Source organism: Chroicocephalus ridibundus, chromosome 6 (assembly GCF_963924245.1).
Source record: "Chroicocephalus ridibundus chromosome 6, bChrRid1.1, whole genome shotgun sequence".
Taxonomy (NCBI): Eukaryota; Metazoa; Chordata; class Aves; order Charadriiformes; family Laridae; genus Chroicocephalus; species Chroicocephalus ridibundus.
In genome coordinates this window covers 4,278,939-4,306,090 of record NC_086289.1, presented here as the reverse complement: position 1 = coordinate 4,306,090, position 27,152 = coordinate 4,278,939, and the positions used below count along the sequence as shown (strand labels likewise).

Below are 27,152 nucleotides of genomic sequence, written 5' to 3'. Positions count from 1 at the left end.
CTTTCAGGGAGCTGTAGAGAGCAAGAAGGTCTCCCCTCAGCCCCCTTTTCTCCAGGCTGAACACCCCCAGCTCCCTCAGCCGCTCCTCACAAGACTTGTGCTCCAGACCCCCCGTTGCCCTTCTCTGGGGTTGCTCCAGCACCTCAATGTCCTTTTTGTAGTGAGGGGCCCAAAACTGGACATAGCATTCGAGGTGAGTGGGCTGGTCCAGACCACGACGGCCTGGTCAGCCCTGTCCAGATGTGCACAGTGGTTTTCTGGTGGAAGGTGGAGCTTTAGGGCCAGCTCTGCTCCCCGCCATCTGGTGACACCTTGCTATGGCCTTTTGGTGTGCCTTGGCTCTTGGGGCATCCATCTCTGAGCAATGCACCGAAATGTTTCATCAGCTTGGGACCACCCACGTGGGGAAGGGATGACCGGAGGGAGAACAGCGCGAGTGCCAGCCAGTGCTGCTGTGTTGGGGGACGCATTGGTGGTGCCCAGGGTTGGTGTCACAGGGCTCCATGCCTTGTTGGGTGGGCAGGTAGGGACACCCACACCGAGCGACACGATGGAAGCCATTGAGGCCAGCAAGCAGCACTGGCTGTTGGCCCAGCCATGGCAGCAAGCTGTGCCTTTTTCCCCTGGCAGCCCCTACATCTTCTCCAAAATTGCTTGTCTGCAGATAATAATGAATGGTCCCTTTATACTTAGTAACTGGGTAGTGCTGGTTTCGCCTCCCTGAGAAAAATCAGCATCCCTCCTCGAAGGGACAGAATTATGCTCCTTTTTCCATATGCGGGCTGCGTAATTCACTATAATTTTATTATCTCTGTGCACTCAGAAATACACCACATGGCTCTTCTGTAAGTGGAGAAGATAAGAGGCTCTACCAGCGTGAATTTTCTTTAATAAGATTACACTATGATAATAGGCTACTAGAATAATTTAGCTCCTAATGATTTTGTTCTTCCTTGCTTCCACATGATCAAGGGCAATGTGCGTTAAAGTCACAGAGGCTTTTTTAATTATGCTGTAGTAAGTGTGTATATAACAGCTTTAATGATTCAAAGGGAATTTTTGGTTTTGCGGGAAATACTGATTTGGTGTTGCCGTTTCCGAGGCTCTGTGTGTGTGTAAGCACATGCAGGCATACGGTCGAGTTTCTGCAATATACCGGTGGTGTTTTTTGTGGGAAAAATCCAAGTGTTGAAACATAATGCAGGCAAGCAAGCTGTCTGGAAGGGGATCAACCTTGTAATGCTTTAATCTGATAAAGAAAAAAAAAAAGGTAAAAATTGTAAATGATTTCTTCATGCGGATGAGTTGCCTAACATCAGGCATTCAAATGAGGAAACGTTGCCTCGGCTCCCTCGGGGCCTCAGTTTCTCTTTCAGTAAAACAAATGGAAGAGTCGCTGGGACTTTTAAACCTGCCTCACTGGATATCCCAGCAGGTCTGTATTGCACCCTGGGAGTGCCGAGAGATTTAGTTCCCTAATGTTTGTAAAACCCTCTAAGATCTTTAAAGAAAGAGTGCAAGGTCTTATTTTAACATTCCCAGAGGCAGCACTGGGTAACGGCTGTCACCTGGATTCTATCCAGTCTTGGGAGAGCATAGTTTTATCCGCGATCCTACCTGGCACCGAGAGCTTTTAGCCCTCCGTGGTGGAGTTGGCTTGGCCTTTGGCGCGATCTGACCCTGCTCTGCTACATGGCAGCCTCCCTCGAATCACCGCTCTTCTGGCCTAAATATGGCTTGATTTGGCCCGATTTGAACAATAGCTCTTCAGTTTAATTTATATCTAGAGAGTTCCTGACATAAGTGGGGAGGGTGGAGGCCCAGTGCCACACATCTGTTAATCAGAGCTGGATGTCACTTTGCAATTCATAGATGGTTTGTGGGGACTGGAGTGGAAGGAAGCAGAGCTCTGGAGTGAAAGACTTCTGAGGTTTGCTCTCAAAAGACTTGTCACCAAGCATGGCATGCTTCCCCACCCTATGGCTGTGTCTTTGTGGCTTATGTAGTGTCCAAGAGGACAGAATTCACCCCAGCTGGCAAGTTGTGGTCAAAATTTTTCCCTTCTTCAAGGACCTCTCTGCATCCATATGGAGAAAGGAGAGAGAGAGATGTCCATGCATCTCACGAAGCTTTGGAGCTACATAAAGGATGAGGGATTTGCAGCAGATGACGTTTGCACGCGTGTTTGGTTTACGGCTGCTCACCATCGCCAGTTGGACATGGTGGTGGGTGTGGTGGTTTTCACTTGGGCATGGTGGTGGGAAACTTAATCCAGGTGGAACTTCAGGTTCAGGGATGGATGGAGGGCACCAGCGTTTCAAACACCGCCTCACTCTGCTGGCTAGAAGAAGGGTTGTATAACCCAGGGCTGGGAAACTCATCAACTGCCTGAGCTCTGCCTGCACTGGGTCTCTCGGTCCTTTTCCAGCACATGGGAAATAGTATCAGAAGTTTTCCAGCTAGATGAGGCAGTGGAGTCGAGGGGTCTGGGGAAGGGGAAAGGGTCGGGTGGGTTTTTCTTTCTGGTGGCAAAAGCCCATTGCTGTTAACCAGGACGATTTAAGAGGGAGTTCTTCAGCTGCTCCCCTGCCATCGACCCCAGGCTGAACCCTTGGGTTAGGAGCTGACTTTTCATTTTGGGCCTTATTCTGCAAGCTAAATCAGAGCCCAGATGGCTTAGAAAAACCAAGAGAGCTCCAACCTGAGAGCAGCTCTTGCCACGCACGTTCCCATGCTCTTTCAGCAGGCTGGGGCAGCTCTGCCAAGTGTGATTTCAGAGGAAGCTTGGAAAGAAAGTCCAGCCCTGTCTGTTGTCCTTTCTCTGGAGAACTTCTGGTGCCTTTGCGGTGAACAGAACAGCCGAGAGAAAGGGCTTTTACAAAGCTCGGAGCTGGGCTTCTGTGTGTCCTGCTTCCCTTCTTCCTTGGACGTGTCCTCTTCCTCCATGAGTCACCCCATGGATGAGAATAAGAGACTTTTTAGGGCAAAGAGGACAAAGCAGCAGAGGCTGGCTCTTCAGAGCTGTTGTGCTGTGGTCGTTTGTTCGTCGATCTGCAAGCATCTGTCATCTCAAGGCGGGGGAGTTGAATCCCAAAGAGCTCCAGCATAGTCCCAACTGACTGACTGCAGCGTGTCTGTCTGCCCGGGGGGCTGCCTGCCACCCCTTGCCAGAGGTGGACGCGTTTCAGAAGTGAAGCAGTTTGCACGTATAAAAATGTTCAGTGCCTGTAGGCGAGCGGCAAACCGGGCCAGTCGGCATGTTAAAGTATTTCCTGAAATCAGCTGGGAGGGGTGGACACTTGAGGGCTGCAGGGTTTGCCTCGTTAGCAGTCAAACAGTGTGCCTGAAGTGTGGAACCTCTCCTGCCGTGGTGACACCTCTGCGTCTGGCCACATCCCTGCAGACCGAGGAGGTGTCTCTGCCCTCGGGCGCTGCTCTGACATTGGCCTTGGAGCCCCCGCGGGCTGGGAAGGGGCTTTGAGGAGCTGGTTGCTGGTGCCAGCTCCCCGCACAGCACCATGTTTCCACACCTGAAGGATTCAAAGGTGGCTTTGCAGGTGTCCGTCCAGCCTTTGTCTCAACACCTGGCTCCGTGCGCTTGGCTCTGAGCAGACACCCCCGCTGCTGCATCATCCTTCTCCCGCGAGCTGCTCGCTGGAAAACTTCTAATTAAAGCCAGATTATTGATCTTGGCCCTTCCTGTTGGTGTTTTGGTTTGGGGTTTTCTTTTTTTCAGTCCCTTTAAAATGTCTGGATAGATGATATCGAGGTTAATTTGTTTGTGATGGAGGAAACGTTTTCACACGGTGGCTAAATGTTGTTGGAAAAGAGCGAAATTAATAGCCGCTCACTTAATCCTGATTAAACTGGCAGCTGGGAGATATTGATCAGCGTGTTCACAGCAAACTATCCCTCTCTAATGCGCAGGGTAAACAAGCGTGTGCCTGCTGTTACCTTAACCCTTCCCGCCTCGGTAGCTTCACACGCTGGGCAGGCACCTGCACCGAGCATCGCTTTTCCTGCTCCCCAGCAGGAGGGCTTTGCGCAGGGTTACCTTTCCATGGGAGGGGGCTATAGCCAGGCTGGCTTTAACCCAAAATCTCCCGGGATTGCGGAGGGATCACCCACGTCTGGGTGTCCCTGGGCAGAGGCAGAGCAGGGGGACCCTCCTCCCCTGGGGACCTTCGGTGGTCCCCCCTCGCAGCCGTGGCTGCAGCCATCACGTGCTTGAAGTGGATCAGAGTGGTTCATATTATCCAAAAAAGCCGCCCTGAGAGAGTACCCAAGGGGTTAGCAGTGTCTGATTTCAGGGGTTTAAATCAAAAACAGGGCTCGGCCAAAACGGGCACCAGCTTGGACCTGGTCCCAGCTTTGCTGATGTTTCCGAATCCTGCTGCTTCCATCGCTTTCAGTCATTTTCCCACCCATCCTTTTTATTTCTGATGCCTGTTTTCTGGGGACAGATGGCAGGATAAAACCCCCGCACCTCCCAGGCCACCTGTTTGATCGTGCTCTCACCCTCGAAGTCAATTGCTCTCACCCCCAGAAAGCAATTTCGAGGCTGCCAAGAGAGGGAAGGGGTTTCAACGGCCCCAACTTTCCTGCTCAGGTGCTTTATTATTCTCACCCAACACATGTTCCACATTAGAGGCCATGCATTCTTAATGCCGCCATTGCCAAGGTGTCTCCAGACAAAACAATTTGCTCTGGGTTGGGCCCGCCTTCAATATTCACAAGGTCACTGCATTTTTGGACCTCTGGCTGCTGTGCTGTGGTTGGGTTTCTTTTTTCCTCCAGTGCCCGAGTTAACACAGAGCAGGTCTGGAAATACCTAGAACTGTCTTCGGCCTCTCAGGGCGCAAGTGGTACCGCTGGAGCGGATGGGTGGTAACGCGACAAGGCAAAGGAGCCGCTTTCTGGAGGGCACCCAGAAAAGGAGACCAATCGTGCAGGGGCCTAGTTCTATCCTTGGCAAAAATTTCATTTTAAAGAGCACAGCTCCTGCTGTTGGAGGTACCGTAACCAATACCAGGATTGGTATCCTGCACAGGATTAGTTCTTTGTGGTAGATCTCAGTACTGATCCACCATTCGGTACTTCTGTGATCAGTGGTTATTTCCTGAATGTCAGATGACAAACTGTTTTTCCACAGGGTGAGCGGGAGGCACGGCATGGAAGTGACCCCGATAGCACTGCCAAAACCAGCAGCTGGCTCTGCCCACTCCCTCCCGTCCTCACCCGTGCTCTGCTTCTCCACCCCGGTGCTCCGTTCACCTCACACACGACGGGATGAGGGTTCCCCACTCTCTCAGGTATCCCAAGAAAGATATTTCTCCAGATGTTCCTCCTCATGGCACGTGATAGTCTTACAGGAATGTCCATTGTATGCACAAAGATAGGTGCTATTATAAACTCTGTCCTTGGGCAAACAGGCTCAGGCTTCCTGTTTTCCTCGTTACCCTTATTCCACCAAATGTTGCTCTGTAGATGCATCCACACAATAGCTGACTTTCAGCCTACACTTGTATCCTCCGCGCTTGGGTCCGGATGATTGATTGCTGTTGGACGGCGTCTCCCCGGGATGTGGATCGTCCTTTACAAAGTGTGCTGTTGCTGACCATGGGGCCAGCTCCTCCTCCTTGCACCCAAGTTTATGAGATACAAAGCCCTGGTAGGTGAAACCTATCGCCATAGGTGAGAGGAGATAAGCTATTTTACAGCTGAGGAGGGAGGCATAAATCAAAATGGAAAAAGTGATGGACTTCCGGCTTTATCGCAGGGTGCTGCTATTCTCTTTTTTACGTGGTAGAGAGCGGTGTCGTCTCTGAGCTTGTAGTTCAATTGTACATTCAGGCTTCGGTGCCCTTACTGCATTCCCTCGGGTTGGTGGCGTCACTTGGTTCTCCTTTGGGGACATGCTTGACTCCCAGAAATCACCGTGTTGGCAAACGTTCATTCTGCCGCTTCCCGGGGAACTCAAGCAATACTTTAGCATATTTGCATTTGAATTTTCTTCATTCCAGCCTGGGCACGTATGGATTTTCTTTGCTAGCTGTTCAGTCATTGAGCCCACTCATAAGTGACCGCAGCATTTTTTTGCTCTGCAGAATTCTTTCAAGTCCTGAGGAGATGCCGGGGTGAATAGTGGGAGTGTTTGTGGGCATCCAGAGCGCTTTCATGCCTCGTGGTCATCTTTACCTCTGAGCAATGAACAAGAATCTGCATTCTTTCCATAACCCCTTCCAAATCTTGGTCCATTCTTCCATTCTCCATATGCTGCCTTCTTGGCCTGAACAGCCATCTCTTCTTAGTCTGTTTTAGGAGAACCACCAGTTAGCAAAACGCCCTCGATTAACCTTATCAAGTTATGCCTCAGAGCAAAACAGACCCGCTGAGCTGCTGCTACCCTTGTGTCGGTGGCTGTTCCCATCTGTGAGACGAGAGAGGACACAGGTGGTGTTTGCTCCTCAGAAGCCGGGGTTTGATGTGCCCCTGTATAAGTCTGACACCGATGCTGCTGGAGGAGGCTGACGACCTCCCGAGTCCCCATCCCTTTTCTATCCTTTGATTTGCAAGAGCCTTGCAATTACTCATTGTGTCTCCTTCTCACTTGGTTCAAACCTGAACCAGGTGAAGCTGCTGGCAGAAAACACTAGGGGCAAAATTGTTTTCCTGCTCAGAAGCAAGAAGTGTGGAAATCTGGGGTCACTCCACAACAGCCGGTCTCCCCTGACTGGGAAGACAAGAGCCCCTTGTATTGGGGTTACCTTGCCCCAAACAGCTTCTCTGTGGGAAACCTGGTCCTCTTCCTCTTCTCCATGTTCTGGGTCAGAAACAGGGACAGGAGGGAGGAGGGTTTGGGGATGTGGACATGACTGGGGTGTGTAGGAGCTCTGTGGAGTCGGAAGGAAAGATCAGGAGTTGTCTCCATCAGGGATCCTGTACTCTTGTTCTCCACCCGCACTGAGAGTGGAGAGAGGTTTGACCATGAAAGACAATTGGAGTCATGGGGACGGAGCAGTCCCATCCCCGGTACGGCATGTCTCTCAAAGAGTACGGTGTATTCACAAGTGCAAGCAAGACGTTCATCATCGTGTCCTGGAGTATCACCGTAGTCATTGTCCATGCTGTAGGCACACGGGCAATTTGGGCATCGCAGGCACTGAACCGATGCAATGTTCTCCTGCATATTAGGCTCAGATCTAATTCCCTCTGGTTGCTTGTGTTCGGTTACACTTGTTTTCTGCATGCGGTATGTGATTTGGACAAACAAATGAATACATGGGGCAGTGGGCAGATATGGGGTTATTTTAGTATAATGCTCCCTACTTTTATTCTTATTCCTAGAGACATGGAGCAACAAACTTCATTGTTTAGTTACACATCCATGCAACCTTGAGGGTAGATCCTGATTCCAACTTATGTCTGGAAAAACCTGGTGGAGCCACAGTGTGGTTTCCTTCACGCTGTAAATGAGCACTAAGTCAGAGGAGGATGGTGGGTGAATATCCGTCGGGCAGGACAGTGGTTCTGAAGGAAAATAAGGAAGCTGCTGTGATTCCTGATTTATTTTATTCCTCTGCAACATAACTGGCACCACTGATCTCTCCCCTGCCTTGGGCAGCACATGTTTCATGGCCATTAAGAGAAAGCAGCTCAGTCTTTCATGTTCTGTAGTGTGCTTGCGTTTCCCTCTTCTTCGTCTCGCAGCCTTGGTGTCACTGATATTATGACAGAACATGTTCAGTGCACCGAACTATTAAAAATGTAGCTCAGATGGTGCTGATGGGAGGATGACATCTCCTGAATAATTTATTATAACTGAAAAGATTTGTAACGCTTAAGTGTTAGCAGAACTCGTCATTTTAACTCTTTATGAGGTGCCTGCTTGTTGTGATTCACTTGTTTGGGCAAGAAGAGGCTTGGCCTGTTCCGGCAGGGGCTGGACATCTCTTGTCAGCCAAAGCCACCACTTCCCATAGGGATTCTCAAACTTGGTCATGCTCCTTTGGAGGCTGGAGGAAGGGGATCTCCAGAAGGACTCCAAAGGGAAGCTGGAGGTGTTGGAAGAAGCAGTCACTAACAGTTTGGTTGCCCCTGCTTTAGGAACAGCAAGCTTTTTCCAGGGTGGAGGTTCGAAATAGGCTGTAATTACTGGCTGCAAAATATTTACAGTAAGCAAGGAACGGCCGGCTACCTTTAATTCCTGGCAGCGGCAGAGTTCCTTGGGGGCAAGGACGGTAAGTACTGGCTCTCAGGAGTAGCTGCTCCCATCCCCCTGTCCGGGGAGAAGTAACCGATTTGTTGCTGGTCCAGAGGTTTGCCCAGGAGTAGGTGAACCAGAAGGAAGGGGAGTGGTTCATCTTAACGCTTCAGACATCTCAAAAGCAGGTTGGAGCTTTGAGGGGACAGGCAAATGGTGTCTAGGTGGGAAAAGGGGTCTTGGAGTATGCTTAGGTGATACTCAGAGCATGCTTTCATCAGTGCACCGCTTCTCATTCCCAGGGCTCCGGTGGTTGAAGGCTGGGTATTTTTGCTCTGTCGAAATTACAATATAGATTAATTGATTTGTGCAAGGTCACAACGATATCGTTAAACGTGGGAGCCAAACACAAGTTTGGGGTTTGACTCCAGTGTCTATGATGGGGCTGCCACGACGGCTACACAGCGCCGTGCAGTCACTCATGGGTTGTGGCTTTGCGGCCCCAGGACTTGGTGCACTGGAAGGAAAGCAGGGCCATTACTTTCTCGTATACATTGAGTCGAAACTTTGTGCAGGGGCCATGCTTGCAGACAAGCGAATGACCCAAATTTCCAAATTTATGCTGGCAGAAGTCCAATCATGAGGCAGAGATCAGCTCTAGGGTGTTTTTTTATCAGTTATATTCAGTGTTAGAAAGGCCAAGATCATTTCTGTGATGAGGTCTCTTCTAGATCTCTAGATGAGATCTAAGAGGTCTCTTCCTCCCTCTTTTGTTTTTGTACAAGACACTGGGATAGAGAGACAAATCCTGCTCTCGGCTCAAGTCCCACTCAAGTCAAGAGAAGGTGCTCACGGGTGGTAGAGACCAGAGTTTGGTCCATGCTTTATGGACAGGTTTCTCACTGGAATTGCTGTGCCCGCAGTGCGTGCCCCACAGATGGCTGCTCCGACCCAAAAGGGCTCAGTGCTGATTCGCAAATGGCTTCTCCCTCCTCTTCTCCCACTCTGCTTCCTCTCGTTGCTAGTCTCCGTAAGTACCAAGATAGCATTATCTCATTGCCTTTCAGTAACTCCTCCAGTTTCCAACCAAAACTGGGTGTAATGGTTATTGGGGCGAGGGAGTGGAAAGGCACAAGTCCCACAATTTCTGGTTTACAGATGAGGCTCTGCGACGTAGAAGGTGAAGCCCTGATGCTCTTGAAGTCGATGCCAAAACCCTTTTATGACTCCCAGCTGGCCAGAGTGTCTTCCCAAACAGTTTGTGACAGATCCGTCCTCTGGCCCCTGCTTTAGGGCTTGGCCACAGATTCATCTATCACTGAATCTTATCCCCACTTACTCTTGAAGGGACTGGAAACACCTCACTCTTCTATATGTGGCTTTTTCATACTGAATTTTATAGTGAGCTAAGTATTGTTACTCTCGTTATTCTCATGTTTCAGCTGGGGAAACCAGTACATGGAAAGGCAAAGTGACATACCCGAGGTCACACACCAGGTCAGCGTCAGAGGCAGGAGTCATCTCACCACATCCTCCGTTCCTTCCCAGCCTCTCTTATAAACCCAAGTGGAAATAAAATGAAATATAACCCAAATGAAACACCGGAAACAGGAAAAATGAGATTTAGAGCTGCATCAACTCGGGATCAACCTTGGAGTCAGTGCGGCTCTGTGGAAACCCTGGAGTTAATGACCTCTGCAAAATTGATACGTTTTTGCATAACTAAATTCCAAGAAATAATTAAATCCCTCTTAATTATCAAGACAGGAACTAGTAGGAGAGAAGAGCCGGAGTCATTAGGTCAGATTCATCTCAATTCATCACCAGGCTTAGTAGAAATCTGTCTTATGAATAAATATGCCCTATAAATTAGTCCAATAATTTTTTCCTATTGAAATAAGTTGTCTTCCTGCTTTATGTAGCATTTTAAAGGGAGATAATTGAATAGGAATTTTCTTCATCTGCAGAGGAACAGACATGCAAAATGAGGACCACAGATGCTAATGCATCTGTGTGTCTGTGTGTATCTGTGTTTTGGGGATGCTGACATCTGTGTGGGGCATGTTCGACTGAGACCGGCTTTTTAATAGCTGTTGGAGACCGGTACTGCTCTCCAACCTGGGGAAAATTCTCCTCAATTCCAGTTTCTTCGTGTATTAGCAATTACTTTCAAATGTTTAACACTCCAGAGCAGTTGCCAAAATCCGTGTTGCCTCCCAAGGAAATGCTCTTAATTTCTTTGGGTTTAGATTCCAGCTGTGTGGCTAAACTGAGCTTGGTGGTTTGGTTTTAGGCAGATTGTGAGTCCACGCACAAAAGTTAGCGCCTGGAATATGCACACAGCTGGGACCGTGCTGGAGCCGGGGCTGTGGAAATGTAAAAATATTAGTCTTAAAAGAGATTAATCTTTTCCACATTTCCTGCGATGGTTGGAGGTGATTTCCACATTGTTTTGTTCTTGGCTGTCTCAGTGCTTTGAGTCCTGCCTGAGAATCTCTCCTTGCAGCGAGTTTACAGCCTCCTGTATTATGTACACATAAAAAAAATGGTTGGTTGAGTAAGAGGTTTCTTAGTTTCAACCAGAAAAGAAATATATAAAGTCGTTAGAAAGTGGCTTTTATGAATAAAAGCTCGTATATACCATAAAAGCAACCAGAAGGGTCTCTGAGTGAGACATAAAGGGACTCGCTGTGAGCAGAAGTGAACTGAAATGGGGTCTTCCTCTTTGATTTTAAGACTTTGTGTTTTAATACTGCGAAATACAAGCGCCCGTATGCACCTCGCTGGCTCTGCAAGCTTCCAGAGCTTTTTTACGAGAGGGTGTGCAGTCTCGGAGTCACATAAAGTTGTCAGACGCACGAGGATGCTTCTTGCAGCCCTGGCCCTGCAGCAGCGCCGGAGCGTGGCTTCGGCTGGAAAGTGAAGGAGAATATTGCATCGCTTCAAAACTGTAAGGAGAGGGTTATAAAATTATCATGCCTGTAAATTCCAGCTGTGAACCATATGATTGCAAAGCCCTTCCCTCTGTCCTTGTGTAAATCAGCTCTCTCCTAAGCCTCCTCAACATCTGCCTACCCTGAAAGTTCAGTTTTCCCTGTGCTCAATCACATGCACAGTGTACACCTTGTGCTGGGACTAAAAGGTCTTTTGAAAAAAACATGATGCAACTGATGAAGTGTTTGCTCAGGATTAGGTGCCATGGTTAATATAAGCATGAAAAAGTGTCCCTGGCCACTGTCTGGTGTCACAATGGCCTCATATTTCCTCTCTTCTGAGGACGGATGTTCATCTGGTTTGAGTGGCTTTTGTCCTATTCCCTGGGCACAAAAGAAAAAGGGCTTTTAAAGATGGAAAGTTAAGCAGCAGTGCTAAATATATCAGTATTTCTTGGACCTGAACTTGCCAGGATACGCTGTTCCAGCAAGACTTCCAGCACTAATGCCAAAGAGGCGAGTCTGCGTGTAAGCGCTTTGGTTGGGGGTTTGTTTTGCAATGGGGAGGTGTATATATATATAAATATATCTATATGGCCAGCTGGAGCGCCGGGGAGCCTGCCTCTCCGCTGTGGGCTGAGCCCGTGCGAGGCTTTCGGACACGTGTCCTCTTCCCGAGGACGATCAGGTTACGCGCCTCAAGCTTTGCCATAGTAGCAGAGGAAGGGAGGGTACAAAGGTTATGGAAAACAAAACATTAATTTTCTTGACCAGCTGTGTTACAAGCAAAGTGCAGCTTATTTATACCCACGGCACACCGTTCATAAAGCAGGGCTGCTCTCCAGCAATGCATTTAATGAGAACTATTAAATGATTTCATGATGTACTCATCGTAACCATCTGATAAAAGCCAGCGGTCCCTCCAAGGACCAGGACTTCTCAATCGCAGCTCTTTCTGCTGGGGGAAGGAGGTGGGGGGGGAAACAAAGCCTTCGGCAGCGTCAGACGTGTTCTGCCGACGTCTCTGCGGGCACATTGTGTCGGGAGGATTGATCGCTGGCTCAGACCGAGCTCGGAGTCTCGCGGCTTTTAATTAGGGAGATGGGCCGGTGACGCGAATAGCCCTTTGGTTTTATGTAATACCTGTCATGGAGAAAATACCCGATTCTGATCTCGCCTCCATCCGCCAGCGTAAATCACAGCGTCGCTGGCCACCGGAGGTGGGTGTTGCTGGACCCCAGCCCGCAGCGCAGGAGGAAGCTGGGGAGCTCCGAGGCATGCACGCACGGGCCCCACGCTTCTCCCGTTCGTTTGCTGTTTGTGTGAGCGAGTTCCAGCCAAAGGGACGGATCCCACACAGCGTGGCATCCCGGAGGCTCCCTGGACCTCCAGGACCGCGGGGGTGACCCCGTCCCCATGGGAGGGCACGCGTGCGGCGAGGGGGGCGGGCACAGATCTACCTACAGCCCTCTGGACCCCCGCCAGATTGCCAAGCCCTTCGTCAAGGGCGTACCCCAGCATTAAAATCACGGGGACGGCTAATTTATGTGGGAGGGTTTTCTATGAATCAATGGGAAGGGCATTGCTGCCCAGAGGCTTGTCCCTCTCGACGTGTTTAATTGCTAATCAGAGGCTGGGTTGAGCAGCTCCCGCTCTCTGCCACTTTTCTGTCTTTGTCAATAAAAGTGGAGAGGCTCACGCTTTGTAACAAAGATGTTTATCTTGCCCGAATTTGTGGGAAGCTCTAGGAGGCTGTTGTTTCCTACTGCGTGGCTTTAATGGGGTAAACAGTTGCTGTTACTTAGTTTCCAACCAGATTTTCTGAATGGGGGCTGGGAGGAGGACGCCTTAATGAATCCTTTGGGAAAATGGTTGGGATTCTGGCTTGTTGTTTCAGGTTTATGTCTAAATAGTATCTCCCAGACTCAGGGTAGGGAAACTCAGGTCCAAATGTTGCCTTGCATTTCTGCATCTCTCTTGACGGGTAATTTTTCTTTCTTCTTCAAGCGACCTGCCCCATTCTCCCAAGTGAAGTTGCTGTTTCCACCCTCTGAAGCTCACCTCTGCCAGTATGCCAGGGCATCAGCACTCTGCAGATATCTGTGGGACAGCTTAAATAGTGTTTTATTCTTCCTGTGCAGTAATGCATGGTGAGGGCTACTGGGTAGGTAGTATAAATGCCTCATCAGACTATGGTCAACTGAAAAGAGAAGCTCTCTGTACATCTGTTGCCTGTGTTTGGCAGGGGCTGTTGAATTTAGCTCAGGAAGGTACCAAACGTTCATTTTTCTACCTGTTTTTTAATCATGCTGACAATCTAGCTACAGCAGCCCTATGGAGCAGCCCTATGGAGGACAAGAGGTAACAGGCACAAGCTTGAATGTAGGAAGTTCCATCACAACATGAGGAGGAACTTCTTTCCTTTGAGGGTGGCAGAGCCCTGGCACAGGCTGCCCAGAGAGGTGGTGGAGTCTCCGTCTCTGGAGATATTTAAAACCCACCTGGACGCGTTCCTGTGCCACCTGCTCTGGGTGACCCTGCTCTGTCAGGGGGGCTGGACTAGATGGTCTCCAGAGGTCCCTGCCAACTCCTGCCAGTCTGCGATTCTGTGGAGGACAGCCTTCAGGAAGGCAAGATGGTCCCTGCATAGCACAGTCCCCACAGGCTGTGGGTACAGGTGGGCTGCGGCAAGGCTGGGGCTGGCTAGTGCATGATCCAGTAGCTCTGCGGTGCTCAGCCCTGCTGCTGCCCGGCTCCGGGGGGATCCCGGTGACAGCAGTGCTGGAGCATGGCCTCGGGGCTGGCTCACCGTCAGTTCCAGCTCCCAGCTGTGCTTGTGTTTTACAGCCTCGTTGGAGCTTGTTGTGTGGGTGGGTTTGCCTTGCGTTGTCTTCTGGAAGCCTACCAGGCTTGGAGAGCAAATGAGCTGGGTTGCTTTAGCTAGGCAGCAATGGAGACATCACTCTATTGATTCCCCCCCAACCCCAAGAAGGTGGTGCCCTTTCTTGGGGAGAAAACAGCTGTTATTAAAATCATGTGTGTGAATGGCGGCATGGTTTAGCATTGACTTAAGGCTTGTCTTTGTCAGCGTATAATTTTCAGTGGAGCATGATTTCACCATAGTATTTACTAGGATCTGCTCATAATTACCTGAGAACCCCAATTTACTCTGCATAAATGTTATAGAAAGCAGCCCAGCAGAAAAGGACCTGGGGGTGTTGGTGGACAGCCGGCTGAATATGAGCCAGCAGTGTGCCCAGGTGGCCAAGAAGGCCAACAGCATCCTGGCCTGTATCAGGAATAGTGTGGTGAGCCGGACTAGGGAAGTGATCATCCCCCTGTACTCGGCACTGGTGAGGCCCCACCTCGAGTACTGCGTTCAGTTTTGGGCCCCTCACTACAAGAGGGACATTGAGGTGTTGGAGCGTGTCCAGAGAAGGGCTACAAAGCTGGTGGAGGGGTCTGGAGGACAAACCTTATGAAGAACGACTGAGGGAGCTGGGGTTGTTTAGCCTGGAGAAGAGGAGGCTGAGGGGAGACCTTATCACCCTCTACAACTGCCTGAAAGGAGGTTGTAGAGAGATGGGGGCTGACCTCTTCTCCCTGGTGACAAGTGATAGGACGAGAGGAAAAGGGTTCAAGTGATGTCAGGGGAGGTTTAGATTGGATATTAGGAAACATTTTTTCACTGAAAGGGTTATTAAACATTGGAATAGGCTGCCCAGGGAGGTGGTGGATTCACCATCCCTGGAGGTGTTTAAAAAAAGGGTAGATGGGGCACTTAGGGACATGGTTTAGAAGTGGCTTTTGTCAGGGTAGGTTAAAGGTTGGACTCGATGATCTTAAAGGTCCCTTCCAACCTCAGCAATTCTATGATTCTATGATTCTATAGAATCATAGAATAGTTTGGGTTGGAAGGGACCTTTACAGGCCATCTAGTCCAACTCCCCTGCCATGAGCAGGGACATTTTCAACTAGATCAGATTGCTCAGACCCCGTCCAACCTAACCTTGAACGTTCCCAGCGATGGGGCGTCTCCCACCTCTCTGGGCAACCTGGGCCAGTGTTTCACCACCCTCAGCGTAAAAAGTGTCTTCCTTATGTCTAATCTAAATCTTCCCTCTTTTTATTTAAAGCCATGACCCCTTGTCCCATTGCAACAGGGCCTGCTAAAAAGTCTGTCCCCATCTTTTCTGTAGGCCCCCTTTAGGGACTGGAAGGGGCTGGAAGGTCTCCCCGGAGCCTTCTCTTCTCCAGGCTGAACCCCCCCAGCTCTCTCAGCCTGTCCTCCCAGCAGAGGGGCTCCAGCCCTCCCAGCATCTTTGTGGCCTCCTCTGGCCCCGCTCCAACAGGTCCCTGCCTTTCCTCTGCCGAAGTGTTAATGAAACATATTTTCAGGTCCTTTTTCTTATTGTCTGGTTTCTTGGAATTTACAGAGCTTCTGTATATTCTTTCAGAATTTGCTGGGTTAGCTGTGAAGGCCCCAAAAGGCTTTGTCCGGAGTCAGTATGCTGACGTGTGAAAGACTGCTGTAGGGTACACAGTACCATAAGCCATAGAGACTAATGAGTTAAAATCAGATTACAGTGATGCGGGCAGAGTTAGTTTCAGAAACTGTAAGTGTTGACAGGCTGGATGGAAAGCTTTTCCGAAGCGCTTAGTCCTAGGCAGAAGATAAAAGCCTCGCAGCAAACCTGGCCGGAGCATCACCAACACATCATTTTCCTTCTAAAGGCTGGAGAAGTGACTTCCAGCATTAGGAAATGATACAGAAGTCCCTGGAGCCAGGACTCGGGCTGATACCATTCAAAGTCAGAGTTTGTGGATTGTCTCTAGCAATTATCTGTAGTTATGTTTTGTAATTTTAATTCAGCAGAATGTCCCACACTGTGTATAACCGGACTTAAGACCAGTGGCGCAGCAGAGACAGCTGCTCTCCCAAGCCACACACCTGGTTTTTGCTTTTTTTTTTTTTTTTTCTGTTTGCTTGTTTGTTGTGTAAGATTTTAAAGCTGGCTCACGCTTACCTGCTTGCCATCCGTCCATCCAAATTTTTCTCCTGTGAATAACTTCACCTTGAGGGTGTTATTTCCCATGGGTCCCATCAGGTGGGAAACAGCCTGCCCCGGCGTCCTTGCCCGCGGTGCCTCGGGGGCTTGTCTGATCTGACTTAATGACTAATCAGGTATAGGTAACTACCAACCAGATTTTATCAGAATCCATATCAAAAGCACGTTATCCAGAAATCCAGGGCTCTGGGAACAGGCACGCAGGAAATACACACGCATGGGGCACCCAGGAACGGTGACGCAGTGCTGCCCAAGGGAGAAGAGTCAAGCAAATATCGTCTCCACGCTGAGAGCAGCGTAGTTGTGGAATCCTCAAGTCCACATCGGCCTAGAGTTGGTTTTAGTGACGCTAAATTGGGCAAAAAGTAGAAGTAGAAAAAAGGGGGATTGGTAGCAAAAGAATGAAGGCAAGTGTGGAGCACAGGAAAAAATTCCTGCGCCAGAATACCCAAAGTAACCGAGAAATCTCCTAAATGTTGGAGAAAACTCAGCTTATCCTCCTGGTGACTTCAGAGGGCTATTTTAAGATGTAGCAGTGTATACTTTATTTTCACCTCAGTGTTGTAGATCTCCACAAGGGAAGGTTGGAAAACGACTTCTTGAAGCGTAACCCAAGTGGAGGGTCATGTGGGCGGCAGCTGCCAGACCCGTGGGTTTTAGGATTTGCGCCGCCTATGGGCTTTAGCCTCCTCTTTGGACGCTGCATCAATATCTTGTGAGATTTTGCAGCAGAAGGACACCTAAGTAGGGTTTTTTTTTCAGTGCTTTTTCTTCACACTGAGCTTCTTGAGCCCGCGTTGGGTTTAGCACTCTTCCTCAGGATTTACCCGCTCTTGTGACCCATAAGAGGATTTCACACATGACTTTACAGAGAAACGAAGCTGGCCGGTGGACTTTGTTACGAGGCAGAGCTTGGACTTCGAGAGGATGTGGAGGAAGGCATGGTCCCACCCGTGCCTCCTCACGGGCACCAGGTTCTAGCTGTTCTTGGGCACGACGTGCGCGTCTTCTCGGGCATTTATTTTTAAGTGATGTTATAAAATGCAAGAGGATGTAGAAGGGAGACACAGATGGGACTTGAAGGTTGGAGGAAAGCCCTTGTGTTTGGGAGTGAAAATGTTTTGTGCCTGTATTTGGATGTGGATATTGTCCAGCTGCAAACAAAGAGGGTTAATGGAGACATCCTGTCCCACTGTTGTATTGGGGATATGTCCCAGTATATGTCCCACTGGTCACTACAGGACATCTTCAGCCTGTACGTAGCTAATTATTAAATTCAGATATATGGAGTCATAAAGCCTGCAGAGTATTGTGTGTGCAGTCAGCTACTTGAACAGCTTATACCAAACACGTGCCATATTCTTAAATGTTTATTGCTTTCTCGAGACATGCCCATTTGTATGGAATTTGGACAACTCCAGGCCGCCCTGCTCTTTCCATCCAGCGTGAATGTATGAAATGCGGGTGAGGTGCATGAGCAGGTCTGGAGGAAGGTTTCCCATTAGCTACAGGTGGTAATTTAGGGTGGGAAAGTAACAGGCAATTAAACCCCTTACGTTGCTGAGCATTAATGTATAGTGCTGTAAGTTAGAACATTTCCTTTAATGTTTTACTTAATGAAGATTAAGCCTCCCTCTTCACGATCTAATAAAGTCCTTTGCACACAAGGGCTTGACTGGTTTGTTTGAAGAATTTCTTTTTTATGCTTATATACCCACGTAGCACACAAACACCAAGCCTGCGTTTAAAGCTACTGCTTCATCATACACTGGGGAAAACCAGCAGCAAGGGTTGATTAGCCCTCCGCAGATTTCTCTGTGCTGTCCTGAGTGCAATTGGGAAGGGATTGGGTTTGTTGGGTTGTTTTTAACTTCAGAGACAGGTATCTCCACCCTAAGATGCCTTGTAAGAATTTAGCAATATGTGCAGAGAACACGGTCTTCTTGGCTGTTCCACCTCCAGTACAAAGCGATCCTTTGAAGTATTTTAAGTAGTAGATTTCCTCAAAGGTATCAAGCGTGCTATGTAAATAAACTGCATTGCAAACCAGGCTGGGTTACAGAAGCAGCTGGTCCACAGCTAAAACCAGTGTTATGGGCCTTTCATTCTCTAAAGGATTGCTCTTCTTGCATCACTTGAAGCTGATGCAAAGGGAGGAAACTAGTCTCAACAGATACCAAGAAGGTAAAGCCATCTCCGTGCCACTGTTCTTGTTTATTTGGGTTTTCTCCTCCTCTGTTTTAAAACAGTAAGTCTTTTTTACTGATTTGATATTGAAGAAATGTGCCAAGTTCAGTCTGATCCTAAAAAATACTAAGTACTGTCCCTGAGCAGGTAGTACAAACGGAGCTGCCGCAATAGCCTTCCTGGTGCTTTGAAGCCATTTATAGTGCTCTCCCATGTCTTGCAAGACTCTTCCGATTTTCCCTTGGGAGAGGTCAAACACCTGTAATGGAAAAATCTTGCATCCTGCATTGCACTGGAGGTGGAGGTGTCATTGGCCCTGGACCCCCCTGTCATTCTCAGCTCTCCTGGGCACCTCGCACAGCGTGATCGGTGGCTTCTAGGCCTTGGAGCTCATGAAGAACTGACTCAAAAACAATTTTAGCCTTACGAGGATGAATGTGGCAGGGTCTGAAAACAAAGTGACGGCTGCGGTGGTGGCCCGGTGACATTGCCCTGAGTGTGCTTGGTGTGGTGTGAAAATAGTAACGTCAGAGTCCTGATGATTTAGTGGTTTCGGGCTGTGGTTTGCACGTGTGAGTAACAGCCAGCAATAAACTGCCATGGGAAGCATCTAGTCAGTCCCGCACAACCTAATTTAAAGAAGCTATTTGGAGGTGGCCACAGTATTTATTAGCCATTATGTTTATGAAAGCGGCAGCCAGGGACCAATGGAGAAGACAGTGCTGGAGGCTGTGCAAGTTCAGCGCAGGACGCAGATGTGGTGGTGTGCTTTACTGCTCAAACCCGAGTATTCATCAGAGAATCATAGAATTGCCCGGGTTGGAAGGGACCTTTCAGATCATCGAGTCCAACCATCAACCTAACTCTGACGAAACCACCGCGAAACCACGTCCCTCAGCACCACGTCTGCCCGTCTTTTAGATATATCATCAGTCACTTGGTTCAGATCTGGGATTATTTATTTGACGGCGTAGAGCAAAATCACCACTGACTCGACTGGGACTTAGTATTTAACAAAACTCTTGGAAGACTTCAGCGGGGCTGGGGCTGCGCGCTGAGTCTGCACTAGGCGTGTGCCGTGGCACACAGCAGGTCGGACACACCAGCAACCTTCATCCGCGGAGCTGTAACGCAAAGCTGGAAGGAAGTGGGTATAAACCTGGGAATATTCTCGTGGTCCGAGCAGAGGGCTGAGCGCCAGGAGCACTGGGGATTTAATCCTTACACTAACAATGTTAGTTTAGCATACTTTCCGTAATCCATTCTTAAGCACAAACGTAGATGTGGTTTGACACCTTGAAAAATGCGCTAGCTGGCTTTCCTCAGCCCGGCGCTCCCTCCCGCGTCCTGCCCGATGCCGGGACTGGGTGGAGGAGAGCCAGGAGGAGAAGGAAGAGGCCGCGGCCGTCCCTGCTGGCTCCCTGCGCGGCTGCAGTGAGCGTCTTTCCAGGGCAGCTGTGCTGCACGTTTCCTGCTACGCTTCTGAAGAGCTTGAGATACTTGGACAACACACGGTCCATAAACGCAGCATGTCATCATTCTTTGAACAGCATCCCGTCTTTGTGAACGTAATCAGCAGAGGACATCCTGCGTTTCTCTGGAGGGAGGCAGCCTAGCCTAAGGTGGTCATTGCCAAATAAAAAAGAAAGAGGGTCCAATGTGGACTTCCTATTGCTGGTCTGTACAGGATTGTATTGTTTTCTGTTGGATTTAGGAGCTCGCTCCCCAGTTGCCCCGTACAGTAGCCCAGAGGCTGCAGGCATGTGGCACAAGGCTGACTTCAGTACCTGCTCAGCTGCCAGGCAGACCTGGTTTTCTCATTGCTGAAACAAAGCAAAAAGCAAAGCTGCTGATCGGCTCCCTCACTTTGGGCAGCCGATGCAGGCTCTGAAAAATAAATAGCTCTGTGGGCTGCTGCCTTTGGGGAGTCGTGTGCCCGAGGACCAGAAGGAGCTGCCGTCTGGGTGATGTGCACAGAGGCGTTTTCCTTCCTCCTGCAATCCCTGCTTCTCTAACTGCCGCTGGCAGAGGCTGGAAAGAGTTCAGACTACTCCGTGGAAATGTGCTATTTAAAAGAAGGAAATTATATTGTAATAGAAGTCCAGCATCAGCAAGCGAAGGCTGCATTGCTGTAGGTGCGATGCAGATAGAAAAGGACACTCTCTTGTCCAAAAGCTCCTTGCCTTTAATGCAAACGGTGCTGTATGGATACATCTACAGGTAAAATATCGGTAAAAGGATGTTGGTTAAAATATTCCCTAGGCAAATGAAGTCTCGTCTCCTTGGCACTGTGGTCATGGAAGCAAAAGTAGGCAGACATACACAGCATGCAAACTTCCAAAGAGAAGATTATGAAGATCTCATTTACAGGGTGGCTTAAGCAAGTGAGCCATAATTTGGAATAACTGTTCCAAAGTTTTTTCTTTAGAAGGGGCAGAAGTTTCTGAGTGGTACGTCTGAGTTATTTGGGTGGGCTCTGCATGCTCAGGTGGCTCCGAGCCCTTTCAGAAGGCATAAATAGGGCACTGACTCAAAGCTGAGGCTGAACTCTCGCCCGTTAGTCCAAATGTGTATTCCCTTTTGTTATATCAGTTATATATCATTTTAGATACGTGTGTGTGTATATCTGTATAATATTATATATATATTTATAGATTTATATATTTATATGTCATGAGCATGTTTAGAAACAGGTGAGTTCCTGGCACCCTTGAGCGTAGTGAGGTTGGCTGTAATATTCCCATCTGGTCTGGCAGGAGGAGAAGCCAGACAGAGACCCCTGGAGACATCCTGCGGTGCCGGGGTTGCTGCGTCACCATGCCATTGCCTTGCCCAGGCTGAGAAACTTCGCAGCCAAAGATGCAGAGCGTGCCTTTATTTTCCAACGTAGGTGCTTTTTTGGCTTCTCGTATGAGAAAGGTTTCGGAGCAGGGAGGGACTGGTTCCCAACACGTGCGTGAGTTGGCTGTTCCTGCCCTTTGGAAGGAGAGCTGGCTCCATGTGCCTCTGTCTGCTTGGGTTTCCTGGGAGTGGCACAGATAGTCTCATAGTTTCATTCTCATTTAAAATTAAGACCGATTTAGTGAGCACCATCTGAAGACAAATATTATTCTCCTTAGGGTAGCTCAGATTCTTGTTCGGTGAGAAATAGTCTTTTATTGCTGTATCTTTGAGTGTCTTGTTTATAGGGTTACATTATCAGTGCAACTTTGGCCTGATACATTTAAAATTAAACTTCAAACAGCACTCGAAATCTGAAATTAAGGCTTCTTTCTTTTATAATCTGCAAAGCTCCTTTCTTGCTGGTATCTGGATCTACCACAGTTCTGTAACTTAAATCTCCATGCAACGCTTTGCGAATGCGGAAGGCAGCATTCATTTTACACGTTTCATATGGATTTTGTAAGCAACGTATTAAAGGAAAGCAATGAAATATTCTCTCAGGTTAAGGTCTTTAAAAGCACCTAACAGAGTAAGATGCCTGAGTGCCGCTGAGCTTCAAATTCAGCCCTTGGAATTAATCTTTCCCATTCTTCTGCAGTATTAAGCCCCTTTAATAGCTAAGGCATTGATTGCATTTAAGATGCACATCTGTTTGCATATATGGACAAAGAAAATATTTATGTCCAATTTCTTTCTCGGGGGCATTTAAAAATTATTTTCTACTGAATTGAGTAAGGTCATTTGGCAGAGCCATGCAAGTCATCAATAATTAATCCAAGCAGGCAGAGCTGAGTCTCACGGTGCTTGTTAGAGTGGATAGTTTGGCAAGGCGAGGGCAGTTCTCAGATTTTCTCAGCAAGCAGCAAATGTGCGTTTAACTTTGGAGGGGGAGAGGGAGACTTTTTTTTTTATTGAAAACAGCTGTGCTGTACTTGGGTTGCAGCATGAGGTGCATCCACATGTACGGTGCGGAGCTTCTGATGCCCCCGTCCACCCTCATCCCAACCCAGGGGCCGTCGCACTCACACAAACACGCCTGGCATACATGGATCGTTTCCACCATGTGCTCGCAGACTGCGGTAACGCAAGAGATGGGGTTTATCTCCATTAACTGTATCGAAACTTGATCTAAAAGCTAGACCAGATTCTTTGCACCTAACCCTCACTGTCGAAGAACTGCTTCTGGGATACGAGCTTGTCATCTGTTGTAAATAGAGTCAGTAGGAAAAAAATCATCTCTTCCAGAGGATATTTCCTGTCTGGACTTGCTATCTAAGAAGATGGGATGGACATGGGATGAATACCATTCCCCTTCTGCTCAAGAGGACCTCTCAGCACTGAGGAGGGGGCTCCTGAAGAGGCTTAGATGACCAGCCTGGGCACAGCATCTTGCTTTTAGACAGACAACGCTGGGTGAAATGGGTCTGGACCAGCATGACGAGGGAAACCCAGGTGACGGAGGGGTGAATGTGCACCTCTGTGGAGGCTTCCCTTTCCCCCTAGTGAGACATTTTGTGTTCTCAAAAGTTTATCTGTTTCTTCTAGCTGTGTCACTTGGCCTAACAGAATTTGTTGCCCATATATTACCAACAATTCCTTCACAGTGTGCCCTCACTGCATGAGATGGATTGAAAGATTAAAACTGTTTCCGTGAGGCTAACAATGGCAGTCAGGAACCTCCTTCCACCTGAGTCTTCTCGGAGGAGTCCCATCAAGTATCCGTCATCCCAAGCGCAGAGCAAGACTGACTTTTGAGCCATGATGGCCTGACCTTCGGATTCAAGGTTGGATGGGACCGCAGCAGGTCCCGCTCAGAGCCCACACGATGCCTTCAGTATGGGCAGAGAAGGAACCAGAGCCCTGCGCGGCCGAAGGGGATGGTTGAGTGTTCCACCATCCTGATGGCCACCAGGTTTCATCTCTGCCTGCAACACTGGCTGTCCCCAAGCCGTGTGTGTTCAGGGACAGGCTGGGAACCAGTCCAAAACCAGGACAGGTATGTGTGCTGCTCCCTCTGCTCCACTCTAGTGCTGGCATGCCCACTTTTAATGCCTGGCCCCTGCTGAACTGCTTTTGCTTTACAAGATGAGTGAGCTCTGCAGTTTTGACAAGGAAAATTGCTGCCCAGATGCCTTCACACCAGCGTTCTGCTTGTTTAAATATTTGTTCAAACCAGCTTGACTTTCCAGTGCATTTTTGCATGAGGCGTTTTGGAGGTGGTGGAAACAAGTCAGTTCTAATAAAATCTCATGCTCTGGTGTAATCACATGAGAGCATTTAGTCAATAGTACCCTCTGTCCCGACGGCAGCACTTCGCATCACATCTCCCCATCGCCGTCCTGCCTTTCTTCATGCCTGTTTCTTACTTGCTAAGCACGTATGTGGATGAATCTGTAAATGTCCTATCCACAGCCTGGACAAAGACTTTTAGGACTTTTAATCTCCAAAGCTCTTAATCTGGTGCGTTCACATGTGCTGTATTTCCTGAGATAGAAAATAAATAGGGATGGGTGGAGGAAAACAGCTGCCTGCGTCATCCGCTTCCTCAGCGTTGTATGTTCAACGGCCGGTTGGTGCGGTGTATCCTGCAGAAATGTCAGGAATGGGGATTATTCAAGGGATAATTTACAACTGGCACAAGTAAAGGTCATGCCTGTGAAGAGAAGTACTGGAAATATTTGTGTTGACCCTCTCCCAAGCTTTATGTGTAAAATCCACAGCAGTTTGCCACTGCCAGCCTCCAGCTTGTGATCTGTCCTGGTCACCTCTGCTCCTTTTACTGCTTTATTTTGCTGAAGCCCCACTTGCTCTCCATGAACCTGCACTTGTGATCGCCATTTCTGATCTCCTCCTTGCTCCCTGATGTGTTGTCCTGCATTGGATCTCAGCGCTACAAGTGCCAGTTTAAAAAGACCCAGTAGAAGACCTGGTGGAAGACCTGGTAGAGCAAACCATGGCATGCACACCACATGCTCCCCCGTGCATCTATTTTAGCCCTTCCAGTACTCTCGGCATCCTCTTCTAAGCAGTTGTTTCTGGAATTGTGCACGTGAGCTCATTAGTTAGAGCATCACCATGCAGCCAACTGATTAGAAACAAGCAAATTACCACAACACTCCAAATTAAATTTTCAGCACGCGTACATTTGAAAAGTACAAGTGTTCACCCCAGGAAGTGCCTTGAAATTCAGAAAAACGGAGATCTTGGGAACGTTTACTAGCATTTGCCAAGCTTTTTTTTTTTTTTTTTTTTTTTGAAGGTAATTTATGCAGGAAGATAACTCCCTATCCCCTCAATCTCAGCATTTTCCTCTCTGTTGCCTGGAAAAGTGTTGTACCTAAGCCGGTTTATTCTGCTCAGTTAAAACTGTAGCAGTTTAACTAAGTGGGAACGATTAAGAGGAAAGCCCACAGACTTCCTTCAGATGTTAGCAAACAATTTGGCTGTTAATTTTTACCTGTTTGTGGATGCTTGAATTTAAATGAGTCGCAATTAAACACAATTAGCTGTGCGCGCAGTTCTGGGAGGCAAGAGAAGAGCAGTGGAGGATTTCTCTGGTTTGCTCTGACGTGGGTTTGCTTTCCTGGAGCTCTCGCAGGCGTGTTGGCCAGGAGGAGATGGCATGGCAAGGTCATCTCCAGAGGCCACCGACTTCTGCAGCAATGTAGAAGGCATCCTTGGCCGCATGGCTTGTGGTTAGGAGCTTCTGTTGATGGTGCCCACCTCTCCGAGGAAAAACATCTTCCGAAATAATGGCAGAAAAGCAAAGGAAGGTGCTAGCTGCTTCGTGAGGACAAACCTTCTGCCCCAGGTCATGCACAGCGGCTCTCCAAAATCTCGTATTTTAACCTCAAAAGTCTCTCTTTCTATTCCGGGGAAGATCTGGGTGTGACATGAGCTATGGGGTCCAGAGACGGGGTTCCCTGAAGTTCTGGGACCTGCTCCAACATTGGGTGCGTTTATTGGCTTTGGTGCAGGTTTGTCTCTCATTGTAACGTCAGGAAACGTGCTCTACAGCCGTTCATCAGCTGCCCATCAGTGTGCTGTCGGTCACTGAGATTTATTTAGGTTTTCGGTGCCAAACTGATTAAATTGCACGTTTCACACAAAAAAAAAAAAAAAAAAAAGAGAGAGTTTCACTTGTGGCACCAAGGAAAATTATTGCATCTGTCCAAAGAATCTAGCAAAGGTTACAGTGTCTGTTTACATTCCTCATAAAGAAAATCTTGTTAAACTCTGTCTCACATATTTTACAGCCGTGGTAAGAGCCCCTGAAGAATACGCTGTCGGGAGAAATGGTTTCAAGGGTTTTTATCTCATTTTATGCAGCAGGAGTATATGCTGTTTAACTGGGGAGGCAGCGGGAAGTCTGTGTGGTGGCACAGAGAGGTCCCTTGTAGAAACAGAGGGAGAGGTGGTGGGATGGGGTTTGCTGGCTCATGGAACGCCGTGCTGCTGGAAAGGTCAGCGATCGTGGGACACGCTGTGTTACAGATCAGGTTTGCCAAATGACTGCAGCTCTGTACGCTGGAATGTGAGATCATTTGTCTTTTTCAAATCAACTTCTGTGCCTTGCTTTGGCCCTGCGTGGTGTTTTTCCTCCCCACCCGTATTTTTAAAGAACTATGCAAAAGCTAATTTTAACCTGGGATACTAATCATGTGTTGATCAATCCCCATCTGCTCCTGTTCTCTGAAGTCAAGTTTAGACAGGTCTCGGATTGAGCTGGATTCTGGGGCTGTTTCCATCCCTGTGGCCATGACTATCCATGTCGGCTACCTCCACGCAGACTTTTATCTGCTAAATAGTCTGTCCGCGCAGTAATCCATCTGTTTCCTTTTTGTTCTCCATATGTTTTGTTGGAAATGAGCGCAAGCAAGGCGCTGAGAAAGTCATTCCAACCAGTACGTGAAGAAGTTTCCTAGGACAGCATGACGTGAGGGTTTGGAGCTCAGACATCCCCTCCTTGTTCCTGGTGGGACGTTTGGCTCCCAGCTCAGCAGGACACCTGCCGCCTGTTCGTCTTCTGCAGCTCCAGCTCCCTTTGCAGAACATGTCCCGTATGAGAGCACTGATCGGAGCTGGCTGCGAGCAGCGTCCCATGCCATCCCTGAATCCCAACTGCTATGGGAAAGAAAAGAGTTAAAGTCTGTGTTTTTAGGGACATCCTTTTACATTGTCCCTGGCACTGCTCCCTTCTGCATCTATTTCTTAGAATCACTGAATGGTTAGAGTTGGAAGGGACCTTAAAGATCATCCAGTTCCAACCCCCCTGCCCTGGGCAGAGACACCTCCCACCAGACCAGGTTGCTCCAAGCCCCGTCCAGCCTGGCCTTGAACCCCTCCAGGGTTGGGGCAGCCACAGCTTCTCTGGGCAACCTGGGCCAGGGGCTCACCGCCCTCAGAGTGAAAAATTTCACCCTGATATCTAATCTAAATCTCCCTTCTTCCAGTTTGAAGCCATTACCCCTCTTCCTATCACTACATGCCCTTGTAAAAAGTCCCTCCCCAGATTTCTTGTAGGCCCCTTCAGATGCTGGAAAGCTGCTCTAAGGTCTCCCCGGAGCCTTCTCTTCTCCAGGCTGAACCTCCCCAACTCTCTCAGCCTGTCCTCACAGCAGAGGGGCTCCAGCCCTTTGATCATCTTCGTGGCCTCCTCTGGACCTGCTCCAACAGGTCCGTGTCCTTTTGCTGTTGGTGGCCCCAGAGCTGGAGGCAGGACTGCAGGTGGGGTCTCACCAGGTCGGAGTAGAGGGGCACAATTCTCTGCCTTGCCCTGCTGGCCACAGTCCTTTTCACAGAATCACAGAATCTTCA

The 27,152-nt window shown here is 48.7% G+C and overlaps 1 protein-coding gene across 3 annotated transcripts in view; it reads left to right on the top strand.

The window, feature by feature from the left end:
• Nucleotides 1–27,152, top strand: part of LHPP (phospholysine phosphohistidine inorganic pyrophosphate phosphatase) — a 95,368-nt gene that overhangs the window by 61,698 nt on the left and 6,518 nt on the right. The window contains exon 7 of one of the 3 annotated variants that reach the window (XM_063338398.1): nucleotides 9,646–9,783. The exons of the other annotated variants lie outside the window; for them this stretch is intronic. Coding sequence (XP_063194468.1) covers nucleotides 9,646–9,763 — 118 coding nt within the window. The 3' untranslated portion in view covers nucleotides 9,764–9,783. Of the gene's footprint in view, nucleotides 1–9,645; nucleotides 9,784–27,152 lie in introns of those variants that run through there. 3 annotated transcript variants of the gene reach the window in all.